Raw genomic sequence first — 22,063 nt, 5'->3', positions numbered from 1 at the left:
AGGCCACCAAACAGCTCAGGTAGGTCATGCACTTAACCACGCCATGCTCTCCACTCACTGCCCAGTGGTCCCACTGATTACTGATGCACTGTACCGGCATTTACGAACATCATTATTTGAAACTAATCATATTGTAGTATAATAATGGAAAAATGTAAACACAGTTATATACAAAAAATTTTTATTTACAAGTAAATAAAAATGTTATATTTCGCTGAGGTCGGCAACACCCGCATTGCCAGCCTCTCCCTGCTGTCCCGGCATCTTCCCGCCCTCACGCAGTCACGCCAGCCAGCCAGTCCTCTTCCACCCACATTCCTCCACTTGAAGACCTGTATTCTGATAAAAGACACAAATGAATTGTCAGTCTTCACCACATCTCGAGCCATAGCTCATACCACCTCTGAGCCTGTCCAATAAAACTGTTTTTTCCATTAAGGTCATCACTATTCTTGACCTCTTGGTCACTGTAGAGTCTTTGCTAGTAATATTTGCCTTTGATAAGGCTGGCTTGCATCCCGGAGCCATGTGGAATGCACTTGGGAGGGCAAACAGAAGAGGTAATCACAGTAGCGTTCACTGTACAGTAGGCACATGCGGACTGAGGCTTCTCGGAATAGTGGGTGTCTGAGGCGAGAAAGGGTGGCATCTGTTTGCCGCACCTCACGGGAATATCGAAAATGGCGCGAAATTAAAATTTTTGGTTTTAAAGGATGGTAGAAAAGCTTTTACGTCCTCATGACATGGTCAGAGACGTATTACATCATCTACATATGTAAACCAGACTGCTGAAGGTGGTAAAATGTTGCTTAATAGTTAGCCCCCTCGATCAAATTCACTGTGGAATTAGAGCATGCCTGCAAATTACCATTCCTACATGGAATACAATAAACACTTTCATTTACATTCAAAGTTGGGCTATTCTTGATTAATATATTGGTAATGGTTGAGTCATACTTAAAAACAACATTAATACTTAATAATTTAAGGGACTGAACTAATGGGACAAATTCATTGCGATAAGGCAGTCAAAATATTCTTAAGTGAATGTGAAAAATGTATGAAAATTTAACTTAAAATGTGTACATACAGTAATTCTTAGTTTAGATGTTGAATTTGTGAATTTAACCACCATATTTTCCATGCGCTGCTGTTCAGTCCACAACCACACATTTTATTGTATGGTAATAGATTGCTTTATATACAGTAAACTCTTGCTATTCATTGGGGTTAGGTTCCAAGGAATGGCGCAAATTGGCAAAACCGCGAATAGCAACTCATACTACCTTAGTGCATCACTGTATACGCGGCTAACAAGTTGCGAAGAGGATAAGGTATTAAAATGGATCAATCACAATCACTGTTTTCTTGCATTGTAGTATATCATGCTACTTGGCACCAATTTTCCATTGTAAAACCAAACAGTGTATGCACTACAACTGGAAATTTCAACATCCCATGGCACCAATTTCTCACATTCACCAAAATAGACCAATCTTGATGACTGATTTCACTGCCCATTTCCTGTTGTTTGTTACTAAAAAAGCCTGGAGTGCCTTTTTTTATTTTATTTTTCATTTATTATTTTTTAATAGCATCGGACGTTATTATACCTCAGAAGGTACAGCCTATGGCAGTGTGTGTGTAAAGTTTCTACCACATTTCTGGTGGCTGTGTACAGGAGTTGGTTAATATACAAAGTGAGCTTGATACTCTGTTTTGCATGTAGTACTGTATGCCTATTTTGATGAAATGTAATTGTACATTACAGTACTTAAGTTATAATCATACTTTATTTTGAAAATTTATTTGTATACAGTAATACCCCGCTTAACACGGTTTCGCTTAGCGCGATTTCACGTATACGCGGTGCCTTGCCAGAGCTGAACTTTCACTTAACGCGGGTTTTTTCCACGGGTTTTTTCCACGTATACCCACAGAGTGTCCGGCTCGAGAGCTATTTTTAGATTCGCCCCACCCGCCACCCTGCCTGCCTGCCTGTTTTAGCTCATAAAATTCATACAAATTACCCGGCCAGAATATAATTTACATTGCTGGAATTCTTACAATATGATGATCATTTTGAATATAAACATCATAGATTTTGCATTAGACATACAAATTTTAGATATAATGTTTACTCTGAGTAAATATGTTATTTTTTATGCAAAATATATGACATTTGTATTCAAAATATTCCTGGTCTTACAAGGAATCCAGCAATGTCAATTATATTAACCTAACCTTAGTTTGAGGTATTATTTATTACTAAAAAGGTAAATATTCTGGTTTTCCCACACATCTGGTAGGGAGGGTTGGTGGTGAGGGGAGGGAGGGACCGACCGACCATCTGTTACCGTGTGAAGAATATTTTTTTTTTTTTTTATTAACTGAAGATATTTGTTTTAGCTCATAAAATTCATACAAATTACCCGGTCTGAATATAATTTACATTGCTGGAATTCTTATAATTTGATGATCATTTTGAATATAAACATCATAGATTTTGCATTAGACATACAAATTTTAGATATAATGTTTACTCTGAGTAAATATGTTATCTTTTGTGCAAAATATATGACATTTATATTCAAAATATTCCTGGTCTTACAAGGAATCCAGCAATGTCAATTATATTATCCTAACTTTAATCTGAGGTATTATTTAATACTAAATGTTAAAATTTAGTTTTTTCACCCAACATCTCTTGAAGGGAGGATTGGTGGGGGGTTGGGGGGAGGGTTGGGATGGACCACGCGATTGGAAGAGGGGGGAGGCAAGGTGGGGTACTTTGATTGACAGATAGTGTTGTGAAGAATATTTTTTTTCTATTAACTGAAGATATTTGTTTTAGCTCATTAAAATTCATACAAATTACCCGGCCAGAATATAATTTACATTGCTGGAATTCTTACAATTTGGTGATCGTTTTGAATATAAACATCATAGATTTTGCATTAGACATACAAATTTTAGATATAATGTTTACTCGGAGTCAATATGTTATCTTTTGTGCAAAATATATGACATTTATATTCAAAATATTACTGGTCTTACAAGGAATCCAGCAATGTCAATTGTATTATCCTAACTTTATTTTGAGGTATTATTTATTAAAATTTAGTGGTTTTCCCCCCAAAATTTCTCAGAGAGGGAAGAGCCAGCAGTGTAGTATGAGAAGAGGGGGAGGGAGTTGAGTCCATTATTTGAATGGACATTAACTTGGCGACTGTATTTCTCTATTTCTCTTAAGTATTAATTGTGTGCATGTACCATCATAAAATTAAGATGTTATTTTTACTAGAACATAGGTATTGTGTCGGAAAAAGTGGAGTTTGGGGGTCGGGCCAGTTTCTATTGGAATTAATCCCATATGTTCTGTTGTTCACTTAGCGCGGTTTTCACTTAACACGGTACCCTGTGGGTTCAGTTGACCGCGTTAAGCGGGGTTCTACTGTAGTTTTATTGTGCATATTTCATTTACTTATACAGGGTATGTGCATACTAAATAACCATATGTATACTTGTGTATGTAATAAAAAATCTGCACACTACAGTATATAAAATGGCTTGTGTACAGAATCATCTCTCCAAATGCTAATTAGCCGATTAGAGGCGAAGAGGATAAAAGCAACTACAGTAGAAGTCCAAAAATCCGGACTGCTTGGGGATTGGGTCGGTCCGGATTTTCGGATTTTCCGGATTCTTAGGCAGTACTTTTAAAATTCAAATTTAAGGAGGAATAAAGAAGAGATGAACAGGTACATTTTGTTAGTTTTTTCATGAGCAAATATAGCATGCTTCATTTATCAAAACGAGTAGTTTTAATGAAAAAGCTGTGAATTCTATAATTTTATTCTTCGCCTTTTTTATATCATAAATTGTAGACTTTCCAATGTCGTATGTTTCCATTAGAACAGTATTGCTCACACCACGTTATAGTTTCTTAATTATTTCAAGTTTATCACTCAATTTCAACTTGTTCTTCTTTCTCTTCACACAACGAAGTTTATCTACTTTAGGAGCCATTATTATGGGCTTGTACAGTACTCTGTAAATTGAAAGAGTAGGACTCAAAATATTGTTATATTGCAATGGTATTCTATTCATACTGTGCTTGATATAATGCATTCACGGAAATTAAATATTTTTGCTGAACGTACGTATTACAGTGGAAAGTGGGATAAAATCGTGACGAAAACAATGACTTTCGCTTTCTTTCGTTCAAAAGATGTTACCGTAATCGCTTTTCGAATGGTTTTCAGTTAAAAAAACTGTTATTACAATAATATTCTATCCTAATTGACTTGAATAAATACTACGAAACCATATTTCTGAATTTATTCATTAAACTCCATCAAAATCATTTTCCTTGTCATCGTCTGCAGCACCAAACAGCTTCTCCCAGTCCTCTCCTTGAACAGGGCTTGAGGGTACATGTTTTTCGAATTGTTTTTAGTTAAAAAACTATTACATCACACGTATATTTTACCTAAACTGCGCCTGAATGAATATATTCTCGGAAATAAATAGTAGTTTTGCTGAAACGTGATGTATTTCAATGTAAAATAGGATAAAATACATGACGAAAACAAAAGACTTTACCTAACCTTCCGATGTTCTTGAGATGTTATTCGTTTTTTAATAGTTTTCGGTTAAAATTCTGTTATATTACAATGATATTCTATTCATACTGTGCTTGATATAATACATTCATGGAAATGTAATATTTTTTGCTGAAATTACGTACGTATTACAGTGGAAAGTGGGATAAAATCGTGACGAAAACAATGACTTTCGCATTCTTTCGTTCAAAAGATGTTACCGTAATCGCTTTTCGAATGGTTTAGTTAAAAAACTGTTATTACAATAATATTCCCTCCTAATTGACTTGAATAAATACTTGAATGGAAATATACACTATTTTTGTTGTAACTACCCGCGTTTCAGTGTAAAGTGTCGTAATAATAAATGGTAAACAATTTGCCTTCGGCACTCGTGTTTCAGGCACGGCGAGCCTCAGTTTATAGGACGTAGAGCGTTTTTAGTGAAGGTTTTGTTGTTCCATTACCCTCAAAAACATGGGTCGAATTATAAACGAGGATTATCATAAATTAACGATTTCTTGGTCAAAAAATCAGGGTCGACCGATAAACGAGGGGGGGTTATAGACGAGTACAGCTAGACCCCGACTTACGACGGGGTTAGGGACCCAAATCCAGGTCGTAAGTCCGAATGGTCGTAAGTCCGACATAGATAAAAAAAAAAAAAAATCTGCAATGAAATACAGTACTGTAAAAGTAATAAATAATGAGAAATGGATACAGTACAGTGAAAGTAATAAATAATGAGGAATGGATACAGTGTGACTGAGCACTTACCTTTAATGTAGTCAGCTGAATGCACATGGGGCCCCCATAATTTTCTAATTATACATTGAGACTACATTAACTGGAAACGTTTCGGTATAGAAAATGCGTGAGTCATTTGGGGGGGAAAAAATTGGTCACAACTGCGGTGGTCGTAAGTCGGGGTCTAGCTGTATATACGGTATGTTGTCACAGTTTGATTGCTCGTTTTAAAGTGGTGACCACGTGGTCGCTGTGCAGCTGTGGCGCTCACGCATGCGCACATACACACAAAAGCCCGCTAAAAAAAAATAGTTTTCGAAAATTCCGGATTCTCGGATGGTTCGGGTTTCTTGCATCCGGATTTTTGGACTTTTACTGTAGTAAATGTGACAAAAGTAGATGAATTTATTTTGTGGTATATGAAATGACAAATGCAATTGATTATTTTATCATTGTTACCTTTTACAACAGTTCCTAGCTCAAGTGTTGGAGGTTGGGGAGAGTTACAGAACAAGTTTGGTCTGCCAATAAATCTTCCAAGAGGAGGCAATAAAAGATCTTGTTACAAGGTATGTTGAAGGAAAGTTGCTAGTTTAATATTTGGTAAACTGTTTGCTTAATACTTATTTAGTTTTACAGAAATACCATGCTAGGATGTCTTCAGAGGTGTGATGATTGTAATATTGATGTGTATTATTCCAGTGGTAACATAATTATCATTGGCTAAAGGAACAGTTGCCCAAATAAATGATGTCACCATGTCCAGAAACTTCCAATCAGAATTTGGTTAATAGGAACCAAAAAAAGCCACTGATAATGAAACCACTTATTAAGGGGAATTAATTTCCATAAGAATTAATAGGAATAAGGCCTAATTGGGACCATCACAATGTTAATGTCACTCATAAAGTTTAATTTGGTATCTTTCAACAGTTATATGCAGTATACACCCACCTCTCGTTTTACGCAGGGGGTTACGTTTTTGAAAACCAACGCACAATTCAAATACGGCTAAATTAAACATAATTTTCCCATAAGAATACTGTACATGTAGTCATGCGCCGGTTAACGTCCAGAACAACGTCCGATTGCATAACCGTCTGGGAAACTTGTGGTTGGGTCTTGGGTGCCTGGAACCAATTAGAATAAATCCCATAGGTTCTTTACTTTCATTATCGATTTTTCGTTATCACGCACTCGGCGGGGTCCCAGTGGAGATGTGATAACCGGATGACTGTACTGTATATACTTAGTTACAGCAGATTGCTTCTGGTGTTATAGTACCAGGGTACCAAGTGACAGCACTAGGATCCGCTTTCTCTATCAAAGTAATTAATTGAAAAACATTGAAATAATGGGATGTAGCAAACCTAAATGTCCCTAGAGTGGGCGCAGTCACGTTTGCGTCACGTATGCATCGCGTATTCTTATAGATTGTGCTGCCAGGCGGATAATGATACAGTACAGTAACTATATATCCATAATATGTCTGTGCAAATATAGCTTGTATATACAGGTATTCAAATAAATCACAATCTTACGATCCCAGCAATGTAAGTTATATTCACCCAGGTCGTTTGGGTGGCAAATTATGAGAAGAGCTTAGTCACTTAAGTAATGATAAATAAACACCCAGGCCTTCAGTGCCAACTGTCAAATCATATCTCAAATAAATAAACAAACACCAGACACTGTCACCTCACCTCCCGCCCCTGCTCCCCCATCCACCCCCCCATCCCTGCTCCCCATCCCAACAACAAAACAAACAAAACACCCCCACAAAACAAAAACCCCCCCACCCCAACCCCCCCCACCTGCTCCCCACCATCCCCTGCTCCCCATCCTGCTCCCCAACCGTCCCCAATACTCCCCGTCCTGCTCCCCAGTCCCCTGCTCCCCCAGATCCTGCTCCCACGTCCTGCTCCCCCCGTCCTGCTCCCCCGTCCCTGCTCCCCCCCGTCCCCTGCTCCCCGTCCCCTGCTCCCCCGTCCCCTTGTCCTGCTCCCCCGTCCTGCTCCCCGTCCCTGCTCCCCGTCCCTGCTCCCCCGTCCTGCTCCCCGTCCCTGCTCCCGTCCTGCTCCCAAGTCCTGCCTCCCCCCGTCCTGTCCCACCCCCGTCCTCTCCCCCTCCTGCTCCCCCAGTCCCTGCTCCCCCGTCCCTGCTCCCCGTCCTTTCCCCCCCCCGTCCCTGTTCCCCCGTCCCTGCTCCCCCCGTCCCTGCTCCCCAGTCACTCCCCCGTCCCTGCTCCCCCCCGTCCTGCTCCCCCCGTCCCTGCTCACCCCCGTCCCTGCTCACCCCGTCCCTGCTCACCCCGTCCCTGCTCCTTGATCCCTGCTCACCCCGTCCTGCTCACCCCGTCCCTGCTCACCCCGTCCCTGCTCACCCCGTCCCTGCTCACCCCGTCCTCTCACCCCAATCCTATACCCCGTCCTGCTCACCCCGTCCTCTCCTCGTCCCTGCTCACCCCCCGTCCCTGCTCACCCCAGTCCCTGCTCCCCAGTCCCTGCTCACCCCCGATCCTGCTCACCCCCGTCCTGCTCCCCCCCTGCTCCCCTGCTCCCCCCTGCTCCTTCCTGTCACCCCGTCCTGCTCACCCCAGTCCCTGCTCCCCCGTCCTGCTCACCCCCCGTCCCCTGCTCACCCCCGTCCCTGCTCCCCACCCCCGTCCCCTGCTCACCCCCGTCCCTGCTCCACCCCAGTCCCTGCTCCACCCCCGTCCCTGCTCACCCCCGTCCCCTGCTCCACCCCCGTCCTGCTCACCCCCCGTCCCTGCTCACCCCGTCCCTGCTCCCCACCCCAATCCCCTCACCCCCCCGTCCCTGCTCACCCCCGTCCCTGCTCACCCCCCGTCTGCTCACCCCCGTCCCTGCTCACCCCGTCCCTATCACCCCCGTCCCTGCTCACCCCCGTCCCTGCTCTGCCCCCGTCCTGCTCCCCGTCCTGCTCACCCCCCGTCCCTGCTCACCCCGTCCCTGCTCACCCCCGTCCTGCTCCACCCCCTGTCACCCCGTCCCTGCTCACCCCCGTCCCTGCTCACCCCGTCCTGCTCACCCATTCTGCTCCCCCAGTCCTGCTCCGCCCCGTCCCCTGCTCACTTTGTCCTGCTCACCTCCCCGTCCTCTTCTTTCTCCCCGTCCCTTCTCACCCCGTCCTTCTCACCCCCCGTCCTTCTCACCCCCGTCCCCTTCTCACCCCCGTCCCCTTCTCACCCCCGTCCCTTCTCACCCCCAGTCCCCTGCTCACCCCGTCCCTGCTCACCCCCACCCGTCCTGCTCACCCCCACCAGTCCCCTGCTCCCCCCACCGTCCCCGCTCACCCCACCGTCCCTGCTCACCCCCACAGTCCTGCTCCTTCCGTCCCTGCTCACCCCCACCGTCCCTGCTCACCCCACCGTCCCCTGCTCCCCCCCCACCCGTCCCTGCTCACCCCACCCGTCCCTGCTCACCCCCACCCGTCCCCTGCTCACCCCCACCGTCCCCTGCTCACCCCACCGTCCTTCCCCACCGTCCTGCTCACCCCCACCGTCCCTGCTCCTTCCCGTCCCCTGCTCACCCCACCCGTCCCTGTCACCCCACCCGTCCCTGCTCACCCCACCCGTCCTGCTCACCCCCACCCGTCCCTGCTCTGCCCCACCGTCCCTTCCCCCCACCCGTCCCCTGCTCACCCCCGCCGTCCCCTGCTCACCTCCCCTGTCCCTGCCCACTCCCCCTGTCCCCTGCTCACCCCCACCTGTCCCCTGCTCACCCCCCACCTGTCCCCTGCTCACCCCCACCTGTCCCTGCTCCACCCCCCACCTGTCCCCTGCTCACTCCCCCACCTGTCCCCTGCTCACCCCCACCTGTCCCCTGCTCACCCCCCCACCCGTCCCCTGCTCACCCCCCCACCTGTCCCCTGCCTCACCCCCCCCACCTGTCCCCTGCTCACCCCCACCTGTCCCTGCTCCACCCCCACCTGTCCCTGCCCACCCCCCCACCTGTCCTCCTGCCTCACCCCCACCTGTCCCCTGCTCACCCCCCACCTGTCCCCTGCCTCACCCCCACCTGTCCCCTGCTCACCCCCCCACCTGTCCCCTGCTCACTCCCACCCGTCCCCTGCCCACCCCCACCTGTCCCTGCTCACCCCCACCTGTCCCCTGCTCACCCCCACCGTCCCCTGCTCACCCCCACCTGTCCCCCTGCTCACCCCCACCTGTCCCCTGCTCACCCCCACCTGTCCCCTGCTCACCCCCACCTGTCCCCTGCTCACCCCCCACCTGTCCCCTGCTCACCCCCACCTGTCCCCTGCTCACCCCCCAACTGTCCCCTCTGCTCACCCCCACCTGTCCCCTGCCCACCCCCACCTGTCCCCTGCTCACTCCCCCACCTGTCCCTGCTCACCCCCACCTGTCCCCTGCTCACCCCCACCTGTCCCCTGCTCACCCCCCACCTGTCCTCTGTTTCACCCCCACCTGTCCCCTGCTCACCCCCCACCTGTCCCCTTGCCCACTCCCCCACCTGTCCCTGCTCACCCCCACCTGTCCCCTGCTCACCCCCACCTGTCCCCTGCTCACCCCCACCTGTCCCCTGCTCACCCCCACCTGTCCCCTGTCACCCCCACCTGTCCCCTGCTCACCCCCCCACCTGTCCCCTGCCCACCCCCACCTGTCCCTGCTCACCCCCCACCCTGTCCCCTGCTCACCCCCCACCCGTCCCCTGCTCACCCCCCACCTGTCCCTGCTCACCCCCACCTGTCCCCTGCTCACCCCCCACCTGTCCCCTGCTCCACCCCACCTGTCCCTGCTCACCCCCACCTGTCCCCTGCTCACCCCCACCTGTCCCCTGCTCACCCCCCACCTGTCCCCTGCTCACACCCCCCACCGTCCCCTGCTCACCCCCACCGTCCCCTGCTCACTCCCCCCACCTGTCCCCTGCTCACCCCCACCTGTCCCCTGCTCACCCCCACCTGTCCCCTGCTCACCCCCACCCTGTCCCCTGCTCACCCCCACCCGTCCCCTGCCTCCACCCCCACCTGTCCCTGCTCACCCCCACCCGTCCCCTGCTCACCCCCACCTGTCCCCTGCTCACCCCCACCCGTCCCTGCTCACCCCCACCTGTCCCTGCTCACCCCCACCTGTCCCCTGCTCACCCCACCTGTCCCCTGCTCACCCCCACCTGTCCCTGCTCACCCCCACCTGTCCCCTGCTCACCCCCCACCTGTCCCCTGCTCACCCCCACCTGTCCCCTGCTCACCCCCACCCTGTCCCCTGCTCACTCCCCACCCGTCCCCTGCCCACCCCACCCGCCCCTGCTCACCCCCACCCGTCCCCTGCTCACCCCCCACCTGTCCCTGCTCCACCCCCCACCTGTCCCCTGCTCACCCCCCACCTGTCCCCTGCTCACCCCACCTGTCCCTGCTCACCCCCACCTGTCCCCTGCTCACCCCCCACCTGTCCCCTGCTCACTCCCCCCTGTCCCCTGCTCACCCCCACCTGTCCCTGCCCACCCCCCACCTGTCCTGCTCACCTCCCACCTGTCCCCTGCTCACCCCCCCGTCCCTGCCCTTCCCCCTGTCCTCGGCTCCTTCCCCCTGTCCCCTGCTCTTCCCCTGTCCCCTGCTCACCCCTGTCCTGCTCCTTCCCCTGTCCCTGCTCACCCCCTGTCCCTGCTCACCCCCTGTCCCTGCTCACCCCCTGTCCCCTGCTCACCCCCTGTCCCCTGCTCACCCCCTGTCCCCTGCTCACCTCCCCAGTCCCTGCTCACCCCCTGTCCCCTGCCCACCCCCTGTCCCCTGCTCACCCCCCCCCCGTCCCCTGCTCACCCCCCTGTCCCCTGCTCACCCCCTGTCCCTGCTCACTCCCCCTGTCCCCTGCTCACCCCCGTCCCCTGCTCACCCCCCACGTCCCCTGCTCCCCCCACGTCCCCTGCCCCCACGTCCCCTGCTCCCCCACGTCCCCTGCTCCCCCCGTCCCCTGCTCCCCCCCCCCACGTCCCCTGCCCCCCCCCACGTCCCTCCTCCCCCACGTCCCCTGCTCCCCCACGTCCCCTGCCCCCGGTCCCCTTCCCCTCTTCCCATGCTCGCTGGCTACCTCCCTCCTTGTGTTCCCAGAGACAAATAATTGGTGATTTCTTTGTTTATTTTATATATCTCAGACTAAAGTTAGGTTAATATAATTTGCATAGCTGAAATCCTTGCAAGACAGAGATAATTTGAATATAAACGTCATATATTTTGCTCGAGATAAAATTGTAGTATTTTAGTGTACAATACAGTGACCCTCGCTAATCAAACGCCTCGTTAACTAACTGCCTTCCATAAGGATCTTCAATTCGTTAACGAACAAAAATTCGTTAACAATTTCTACTGAACCGACTCAACATGTTTTCGCTTGCACTGACGGGCAACCAGCTTTAGTATCAGTCCGCCAATACATTAATCGGTTCTTGGGCTTAAATCCTTACTATTTTAGTAAATATCAAGAAGTTTATACTATTCAATAATTTTAAAGTTTAATATTAAATTTTTAGTCATTTTAACAATTATTGAACATAATTGAAGGTAAAGTGACTAGTTTAATGCACGGCATCCAGCCTCTTAACACAGCAACAGGCTTTGTCTCTCTCTCTTTCACTGGAGGTAACATCTTGCTTGAGACTCTTCAACTAAACGCTTTTTTCTGTGTTTCCAAGAAAATTATTGGTCATTTGAAATATATTTTACATATTGACAATATATAATGCAGTGCAGTGTTGATTTAAAGAAAATAATCTTGAAATACACCAAGAGAACTAAAATTTTATGGTGAATGGTGCCATGGGGTGACTTCTCTTCACCCCAATGCCTTCTCTTCTTCCTCCTCCACCCCATTCTAATTCCATCATCCAGGAGCCTTCTACATACACACCTCAAAGTAAGTGAACTTTTCTACCATTTTTGTTGAATTTAGGCAATTTTCGGTGAGCTGGAACCAATTACCCAAAAACCCATTGAAACAATGGTTTAGTTAACGAACGACCTTCTGGAACGGATTGAGTTCGTTAACCGAAGTCACTGTACTGTAGTACATTTTATAATACAGTATAAAGTTTTTCAACTGTAATTTTGGGTAGATTTACGTAAATTTCTTCATTTATTTTCATCATTTACATGCACACACCATACTAAAAGAAACGTAAAAGAAATAAATGACATAAGTGCAGTGGAGTGTACATGTACTAATTTGATTACGGTACTAAATTGTTATGTCTAGTGCGAATTATAGGTTGTTTATATTTAAATAAATCAACATCTTACAAGAATCCCAGCAATGTAAATTATATTCACCCAGGTCATTTCACTGGCTTATTATAAGAGAGAAGCTTAGCACGCGTTAGACCTGGGCCTGTGCCAACTGTCAAACTGTCTCCCCCACGCCCCCTCCCTCCCTCCCTCTCCCCCATCTGCCCAGCGTTGCTGGAATCCTTGTAAGACAGTGAACAATTTTAATATAGACTTCATGTATTTTGCACAAGAGAGAAAAATTGATCACCTGTATCACATTACAGTAGTGATTTAAGAGTAAAAGTGTATATGTACGTATATAGTATTCCACAAACAGGTAAGTATAAAGACAAAGTTTATGTGATGATCGGACTACGTCCATTTCGGTTAGTGTCACGTTTCCAAGAATGTATCCAAGACGTTAACCGGCGCATGACTGTAGATGGTACATGTGGGAGACTCAGGTGGTCCTTCTACTCAGGGGTAAAGGAAACACACTGATGTCAAGTTTGTAAGTTCTATTTCTGGGACAAACACAAAAAGGAGTTAAGACAGGGGGAACAGCATCCTGTCTTGGAATCTCTCTGGGTATCTCTATCTGCGCATGCGCCAAGTCTGAACTATCACTTGTGACAAAAGGGAGTATGATTATAATACATATAATACAGAGACCTGAATCAATAATGGTAAATAGTACAGAGTTACATATTACAGCCATATTCGTCTCGTATATCTACAGTACAGGTTCCGGGAACCTTCATATACCGCACAGGGTACGAACAGTGCTCTCACTTAAACCAAGCACGCGGCCAAGCTCTGACACATGCTCTCCTCTCTGAAGGGGGGTGATCACATTTAATTTCATGTCCATTGTGATTGTTTTTCGTGGCTTTTAAGGTTTAGGCGCCTCAGAGGAGGCAGATGGACGTTTTCCAGACATGCTCAATGGGGGAGAAGGCAGTGTTTAACACCAAAAATGTACATGATAAACTCGCAATGCAAATGAGAGCACAGAGAAAAAGTAGTGCTGGTGTGAACTGAGAAAGCGATATGCGGGAAGCTTGCTGGACGTTGTTACAGCTGTTGTACAGAATACTTCATTACATCATCCTTCATCATTAGCAGTAATAATCTTTATTATAATAATTATTACTAACAATATTAAAATTGTTGGATGACTGCAACTTCCAAGCATCTCACCAGGCATCACATGCGACTCCACTGCCAGGCGAATACGCGCGGCAAATTTAAACTGTCTTGAGCTTGTTAAAGTAAATTAACTTTTGGTATTAATTGAACAATCACGTTATTCCAAAAATGCTTAAATCAAACGCGCGTAAAATGCGAGTTACAGGTTGTACCTCTCTAGTCCGGCAACACCTGACCGGTGCCGGACCATGGAAATTCACCCTTTTCCTGGATAGATAGTGACTTGTGCTTATGCTTGGAAGCACTAGCACCACTTTCTCTGCATCATGGTCTCTATGAAGACATATTGAAGAGTTAAATGTCGTATAGTAGCTTCTCAAATTTCGCAAGTTTTTAATTCAACGTATTTTATTGAAACACACACAAAAAAAATAAATAAAAATTTTGACGGCGGAAACTTGAATTTCGACAAGTTTGAACGGCCCTCCAATGTGCAGACGACGTGCATAATCGTGTAAACAGCGTCATTTCTCTTATGTACAAAAGATTCATTATTGTTTATTACTGAATGTCTATTGAGTTAATGTTTATGTGTGCAAAATGAGCAATACAATTCATTAATAATACGTAGAGTATTAAAACACACGAGGAAATGACACAGCATTGTTTTCGTTGATTACAAAACCAGTGACTGACTGGTTCTACATATAAAACTGAAGAAAATAAGACCTTGGTTGTAGCTGTAGTAAAATTAATATGGTTGTTTTAAGTAATGTTATTTAATGTTAATAAATGGAACAATAGAAGTAGCTAACGATAATGGTAAAGAAAAAAAGAGAGATCGCGTATGTAAGTGCGCACATGTGAAAACATATCGTCATTACTCTATATGAGAATATGAAAGCAACACTTATTTACTGTTCATATATATTTTAATTAATGTTTCTGAATTTGTTTTTATTGAATTAATGTTTGTGTGTGCAAAATTAACAATACAATTCATTAATAATACGTGGAACAATAACACGAGGAGACGAGACGGCTGCCGGCATTGTTTTTGTTAAAGCTTACAAAACCAGTGACTGATTGGTTCTACATAAAAAAGTGAAGAAAATAAGACGCTGATTGTAGCTGTAGTAAAATTAATGTAAAAAAATTAATATGGTTGTTTGAATTACCTGTAATGTTATTTAATGTTAATAAATGGAACAATATAAGTAGCTAACCATTAATGGTAAAAAAAAAAAAGTGAGACTGCTCGTATGTAAGTGCGCACATGTGAAAACATATTGTCATTACTCTACATAAGAATATGAAAGCAACACTTATTTACTGCTCATATATATTGAAGGGTTAAATGTTGTACTCTGTATAGACAAGCAGAGAGAGAGAGCAGCCGAACTGCCGGATGTAAACAAACCTTAATTTCCCGCGGCTTTTTTTTTTTTTTTTTTATGGGGATTAGCCTACCCGGGCATAGGTCACTGACCCACATTGGGGCCTGAGGGGCAAAAATTTAATACTCCTGTAATAATAATAATAATAATTCAGATAAAAAAAATAAAAGCTGCCTATCTACCTATTGGACAAACTAAAATCGTTCCGGACCACGGGAGTTTCCGGACCACAGAATGCCGGACTAGAGAGGTACAACCTCCAATGGAGTAAATATCAATACATTTGAGCTTTTTAATATTTTTGAATGTTTTATATTGAAATTATTAGTTATTTTAACTTTTATTTAACATATTGATAATATTATATGCAGTACTCCCTGTACAGGTTCAGTCTGGCTTTGTTTACTCTCGAGAGTGCAGCCATTTTGTTTTGAATATTTTTGCATTTTTTATTGAAATTTTTGGTCATTCTGAACTTTAGTTAACATTTTGATAATATATAGCGTAGTGCAGTGTTGATTTAAAGAAAATAATCTTGAATTACACCTCGTGAACTTAACATTTTATTGGTGAAATGACGGCATGAAGCATGGGTCCCTGAAAGGTGATTCTCCTCCATACCACTTCCTTCTGTTCTCCTTTCTCCTCCACCCCACTTCTAATTCCCTTCATCATCGTCAACCAATAACCTTCTACATACACACCTCAATGTAAGTGTACTTTACTGCATTTTTTTAATACTTTGTATGTACCTTTCGGTGAGCTGGAACCAATTACCCAATATCCCATTGAAACAATGGATTCGGTTAACAAAATTTTCGGTTAACGAACGACCTTCTGGAAGGAATTGTGTTCGTTAACCGAGGGACCACTGTACATAATTGTGGGTGTCGCTTTAAATCAATAATTTTAAATTCAATCGCTTTAAATCGATGTTCTACTGTATATGAGGCCACTAACCCCACACCCTACCTCCACCTGAGATTGAGTCAGGTTAAGTCAATCTTGGAATTTGTTCCCAAAGTCAGAAATTTTTGGAAAATTCTGGCTTGAACGATTTTCCGAGTAAATTTCAATTCTGCCTATCGGAGAGTTCCTGGTTTGAGGGATTTTGGCTAATGGAGATATTACTGTATATCACATTCGGTGCCTCTACATGGGAACACTACCATGGCACCACATGGACTTAAAACCTTACCTTTACTTTGTTGTATTTCACACAAAGTCTGCTCCCCTTGTCTTACCGAGTCCTTCCCATTTACTCCTTGTTAAATGTATTTCTTACAACAAAGTTTCCAAAAAAGAAAAAGATTTTTTTAACATGACCACTTTGTTGCCAGAAGTATGTTGCTGGATTTTATTTTTGTTATACATATTTTATTAATGCAATTAATATATTCATTAATTTTTTTTTCTACTTTATTGCAGTGTTTTCAGGATGGGCATGTAGCAAGGGATTGCACCTCATTTATCACTGGCGCTGAGCATGCTGGGCCCTCGCGACAAGATCAAGGAAAGCAAACTGCAGCTGGTCGAGGTTGTTTTAAGGTACTGTTCCAGTATTTTATCCAATCAATCAATCCTCATTTAGATTGTTAATTACTCTTACAAGGGTTCTCGAGCCCTCTTGCAATGCCTTAACCACTCAATCTACAAGTACAGTACAATTTATTGCTTTCTATTTTTCCCCTAGGTATTTTTCTTGCAGTTTCCTGGCCATAACTATTTTTTGTGGCTCATTTGCTTGGCTTTAACTAAAACTGTACAGACAATCCAACAGGGTTGGAAAAAATCCAATTTTTAAAAATCAAAATACTGTAATCGATTTTTTTAAAACTAAAATCGGGAGTTTTTTTTTATTATACAGTGGTCCCTCGGTTAAAGAATGCCTCAGTTAACAAATTACCTTCCATAAGAATCTTCATTTCGGTTAACGAATAAAACTTCGGTTAACGAAATTCTTACGAAAGCGTTTCGATATGCTTTTGCTTGCTCACCAGCTGGAAGATTAGTCCGCCAATACAGAAATCGGTTCTAGAGCTTACATTCGTTAAAATTGGAGTAAATATCAAGAAGGTTGTACTATTCAATAATTTTCCTAGTTTTATATTAAATTTTTTGGTCATTTTAACACTTATTTAACATAATTGCAGTCCAGAGAACTAGTTTTTGGTGCACCCATCAGCCACTTTACTCACCCACCAAGGCCTCAGTTTGTATCTCTGTTCAGTGGAGGAAACATCTTGCTTGTGGGTCTCTTGAACACAGTATTTTTACGCTTTTGCAGTACCGTACAATTATTGGTCATTCTGAAATTTATTTAACATATTGACCATATATAGTGCAGTGCAGTGTTGATTGAAAGAAAATAATCTTGAATTACACCTAGTGAACTTAAAATTATATGGGTGAAATGACGGTATGAAGCATGGGGTGATTTCTCTTCCACCCTCACTTTTAATTCCCATCATCATCATCATCAACCAGGAGCCTTCTACATACACACCTCAAAGTAAGTGTACTTTACTGCATTTTTTTTATACTTTGTATGTACCTTTCGGTGAGCTGGAATCAATTATCCAATATCCCATTGAAACAATGGATTCGGTTAACGAACGACCTTCTGGAAGGAATTGTGTTCGTTAACAGAGGGACCACTGTACATAATTGTGGGTGTCGCTTTAAATCAATAATTTTAAATTCAATCGCTTTAAATCGATGTTCTACTGTATATGAGGCCACTAATCCCACACCCTACCTCCACCTGAGATTGAGTCAGGTTAAGTCAATCTTGGAATTTGTTCCCAAAGTCAGAAACTTTTGGAAAATTCTGGCTTGAACGATTTTCCGAGTAAATTTTAATTCTGCCTATCGGAGAGTTCCTGGTTTGAGGGATATTGGCTAATGAGATATTACTGTATATCACATTTGGTGCCTCTACATGGGAACACTACCATGGCACCACATGGACTTAAAACCTTACCTTTACTTTGTTGTATTTCACACAAAGTCTGCTCCCCTTGTCTTACCGAGTCCTTCCCATTTACTCCTTGTTAAATGTATTTCTTACAACAAAGTTTCCAAAAAAGAAAAAGATTTTTTTAACATGACCACTTTGTTGCCAGAAGTATGTTGCTGGATTTTATTTTTGTTATACATATTTTATTAATGCAATTAATTATTCATTAATTTTTTTTTCTACTGTATTGCAGTGTCTTCAGGATGGGCATATAGCAAGGGATTGCACCTCATTTATCACTGGCGCTGAGCATGCTGGGCCCTCGCGACAAGATCAAGGAAAGCAAACTGCAGCTGGTCGAGGTTGTTTTAAGGTACTGTTCCAGTATTTTATCCAATCAATCAATCAATCCTCATTTAGATTGTTAATTACTCTTACAAGGGTTCTCGAGCCCTCATGCAATGCCATAACCACTCAAAAAAGATGTTTTTTGACTCATCACTTTCTAATTGGACACTACATTACCTCACTGGGAGTCCAGTCAAATATATATCTTAAATCTACAAGTACAGTACAATTTATTGATTTCTATTTTTCCCTAGGTATTTCTCTTGCAGTTTCCTGGCCATAACTATTTTTTGTGGCTCATTTGCTTGGCTTTAACTAAAACTGTACAGACAATCCAACAGGGTTGGAAAAAATTTAATTATTAAAAATCAAATTACTGTACTGTAATAGATTTTTTATACTAAAATCGAGTTTTTTTTATTATACAGTGGTTCCTCGGTTAACGAATGCCTCGGTTAACGAATTACCTTCCATAAGAATCTTCATTTCAGTTAACGAAATTCTTACGAAAATGTTTCGACATGCTTTTGCTTGCTCACCAGCCGGAAGATTAGTCCGTCAATACAGAAATCGGTTCTAGGGCTTACATTCGTTAAAATTGGAGAAAATGTCATGAAGGTTGTACTATTCAATAATTTTCCAAGTTTTATATTAAAATTTTTGGTCATTTTAACACTTATTTAACATAATTGCAGTACAGGGAACTAGTTTTTGGTGCATCCATCAGCCACTTCACTCACCCACCAAGGCCTCAGTTTGTATCTCTGTTCAGTGGAGGAAACATCTTGCTTGTGGGTCTCTTGAACACAGTATTTTTACATTTTTTACAGTACAATTATTGGTCATTCTGAAATTTATTTAACATATTGACCAGGGCTGTGGAGTCGAAGACAAAACCTTCGACTCCGACTCCTTGGCCTATTTGTAACAACTATTTCTACCATCCTAATTGTAATTTGTATGTTGTAACCTGCATAGGTAAAAAGTAAAACACCGTGGCTATACTGCTACAGCTTTATTAATGATCTGGACGATATTTAAGAACTACAAAAAGATGATAGGCTTGACTTTCAAAGTTTCAATCAAAAGAAAAATACATTTATTAAGAATTCAAGATATTAACTAGAAAACACCATTTACATGTATATCTAAAAGTTCGATCTCAGCATATGAATTTCGTTTAAGCTCATAATCTGATGTGGATCTAAATGATGATCCTACAATTCCTTTTAAAGTAAAGTAATATATTTATGTACATTAAAGAAATGAATACCTTATTAAGGAAAATGGATAAACCTTACATGATTAAGTTATTAAATTAAATTTGCCTTAATCTCACCAAAAACAGGTTGTAGCTAATTGTTTTGTAGCTGAGAGCCTCTGTGCACTTTTCAACGAAACAAAATTTGATATAATTCAAAATTTCAAATGGTAAAGAAGAGACTATCGTCCAAAATTATAGTGCTATACTGTGCCTGCTACAATAAATTCATAATAATGCTTATAATATGGAAATAAATTCTTTTAATAATTTAAGAAAATTAGTGGGATCAGTGGAATCACTGCAATGAATATGCCTGAGTTCATATATTTGTTCTTAGGAACAGAATAGCTTGAGTCGGAGTCTGGACAATTTTACCGACTCCGACTCCACAAGCCGAAATTTCCTCCGACTCCTCGACTCCGACTCCACAGCCCTGATATTGACCATATATAGTGCAGTGCAGTGTTGATTTAAAGAAAATAATCTTGAATTACACCTAGTGAACTTAAAATTTTATGGGTGAAATGACGGCATGAAGCATGGGGTGATTTCTCTTCCACCCCCACTTCCTTCTCTTCTCCCTTCTCCTTCACCCCCATTTCTAATTCCCATCATTATCATCATCAACCAGGAGCTTTCTACATACACACCTCAGAGTAAGTGTACTTTACTGCATTTTTTTTTACATTATGTAATTTTCGGTGAGCTGGAACCACTTACCCAAAATCCCATTGAAACGATAGTTTCGGTTAAAAATTTTTTCGGTTAACGAACGATCTTCTGGAACGAATTGTGTTCGTTAACCGAGGGACCACTGTAATTGATTTTTTTCCAATTATTAACACTTCATTCTTTTATACAATAATGCAGGAATTTTTTCATGTAGTATGTTTAAAGCCATTATCTTCTATTACCTTAGATTTTATTTAATTTTATTTTTTGTGGATAAAATTTGGCTCATATCTTTATGAAAGGTTATTTTATACTTCATGGAAAACTTATCATTTGTTGAATTTGTATATAATAATGAAATTTAATCAAACTATACTGTTACCGAAAAGAAGTTTCCTAAAATAAAAGTCATTAAAAAAAACAACAGTTTTTGTGATATACTGTACAGTCGTCCAGAATGCGACGTCTAGCTTTATACCTAGGTATGTAAAAGCCTAGCATTAACTCGCCAGGCCAACATACAGGCAATTAAGACATCTAATAATTTTTTAAATACGTAATATTAGGAGGACAAATCGCTACCTGGCATTTAATTGCCATTCTCAAAACCCCCTCCCGCACCCTCCATCACACGCATTGCTACCGTTGTCTGTTACCCTAGAGCAAGTTGTAAACAAATGTCACCTCTCTAGGGGTAGAGATGGGTGGGATGTCGACGTCGCATTCTGGACTATATCACAAAACTGGTTTTTAAAAGGAAAAAAAAACGACTTTTTGTACAATCCAGAATGCGACGTCTAGCTTTGATTACCCGAGTAGGAGGTGGAGAGGGAGGTGACATTGCTTATAAGGCTCTGCTAGCTTAGGTCCAGATTATAATTATAAACTGTTTGGAATATTTTCCAATATTTACCGGAAGGTAAAATGTTAGTTAACATATCTCAATGAGGATACTCACTTTATTCTGATGAGGAAGAAGAAGGTCCTAGTTGTGGAGATTGACTAGGTGGGGGAGGGGACCCCAGTACCACCACAGGCAAAGCATCTTCCAGAGATAGATGAAGATAGCTGTTTTGAAAGGTTTTTTAAGATTTCCAAAAGCCCACTTCTTTGATATGACTGAGGCTCATGACGCAGAAAGGCCACAGACCCTGCGTATTTCCTGGTGTCATGTGCCAAAAATTTCTTGCCAGGGTCTGCTTGACTCACTATCTTAGATAAATTTTTTGTCATTTGACTAGGAGACAATTTCTTACCATCCTGTGATAAGAATACATAGGGGCCTCGATTAGGTAATCTGGTTAACTATTCTTGAAGAATCTTAACTGGGCACAATATATGAGGAACCCTTGTCTCATCCATTAGCAGTTTTATCCTGATAGGTTGAGCCTGAAAATCCTCCCTTTTATTTTTTCTTAGAATCTCCGTAGGAAAAAGGGTGACATCCTCCTCAGAAAATACCAATAATGATGGATTATTGGAAATTGAAATCAGCTCACTGATTCTCATACCTGTTGCTATTGCTAGAAGGAAGGCTGCCTTCTGGAGCAATATGTCCCGGTTCAGATTTATATTGTAATTAGGCCCCATAAGAAATTTAGTAACTTTACCTAGAGACCAAGGCGGGATTCTCTTAGGCCGAGGGGGTCTCTGAATGAAAAAGGACGATCTGAGCAATTGATAAATT

The 22,063-nt window shown here is 43.3% G+C and overlaps 1 protein-coding gene across 1 annotated transcript in view; it reads left to right on the top strand.

Moving 5' to 3' along the window:
• The window catches only part of LOC121873207 (probable ATP-dependent RNA helicase vasa-like), a gene marked incomplete in the record, with an annotated part of 127,150 nt that overhangs the window by 1,286 nt on the left and 103,801 nt on the right, over positions 1-22,063 (top strand). The window contains 3 exon segments of the mRNA XM_042376560.1: positions 5,823-5,920; positions 16,562-16,681; positions 18,346-18,465. Of these exon segments, the coding sequence (XP_042232494.1) occupies positions 5,823-5,920; positions 16,562-16,681; positions 18,346-18,465 (338 nt within the window).

This window comes from Homarus americanus, unplaced genomic scaffold, assembly GCF_018991925.1.
Source record: "Homarus americanus isolate GMGI-L3 unplaced genomic scaffold, GMGI_Hamer_2.0 scaffold32929, whole genome shotgun sequence".
Lineage (NCBI taxonomy): Eukaryota > Metazoa > Arthropoda > Malacostraca > Decapoda > Nephropidae > Homarus > Homarus americanus.
The sequence above is the reverse complement of the archived record's forward strand: the minus strand, read 5'-3'. Positions and strand labels throughout refer to the sequence as shown.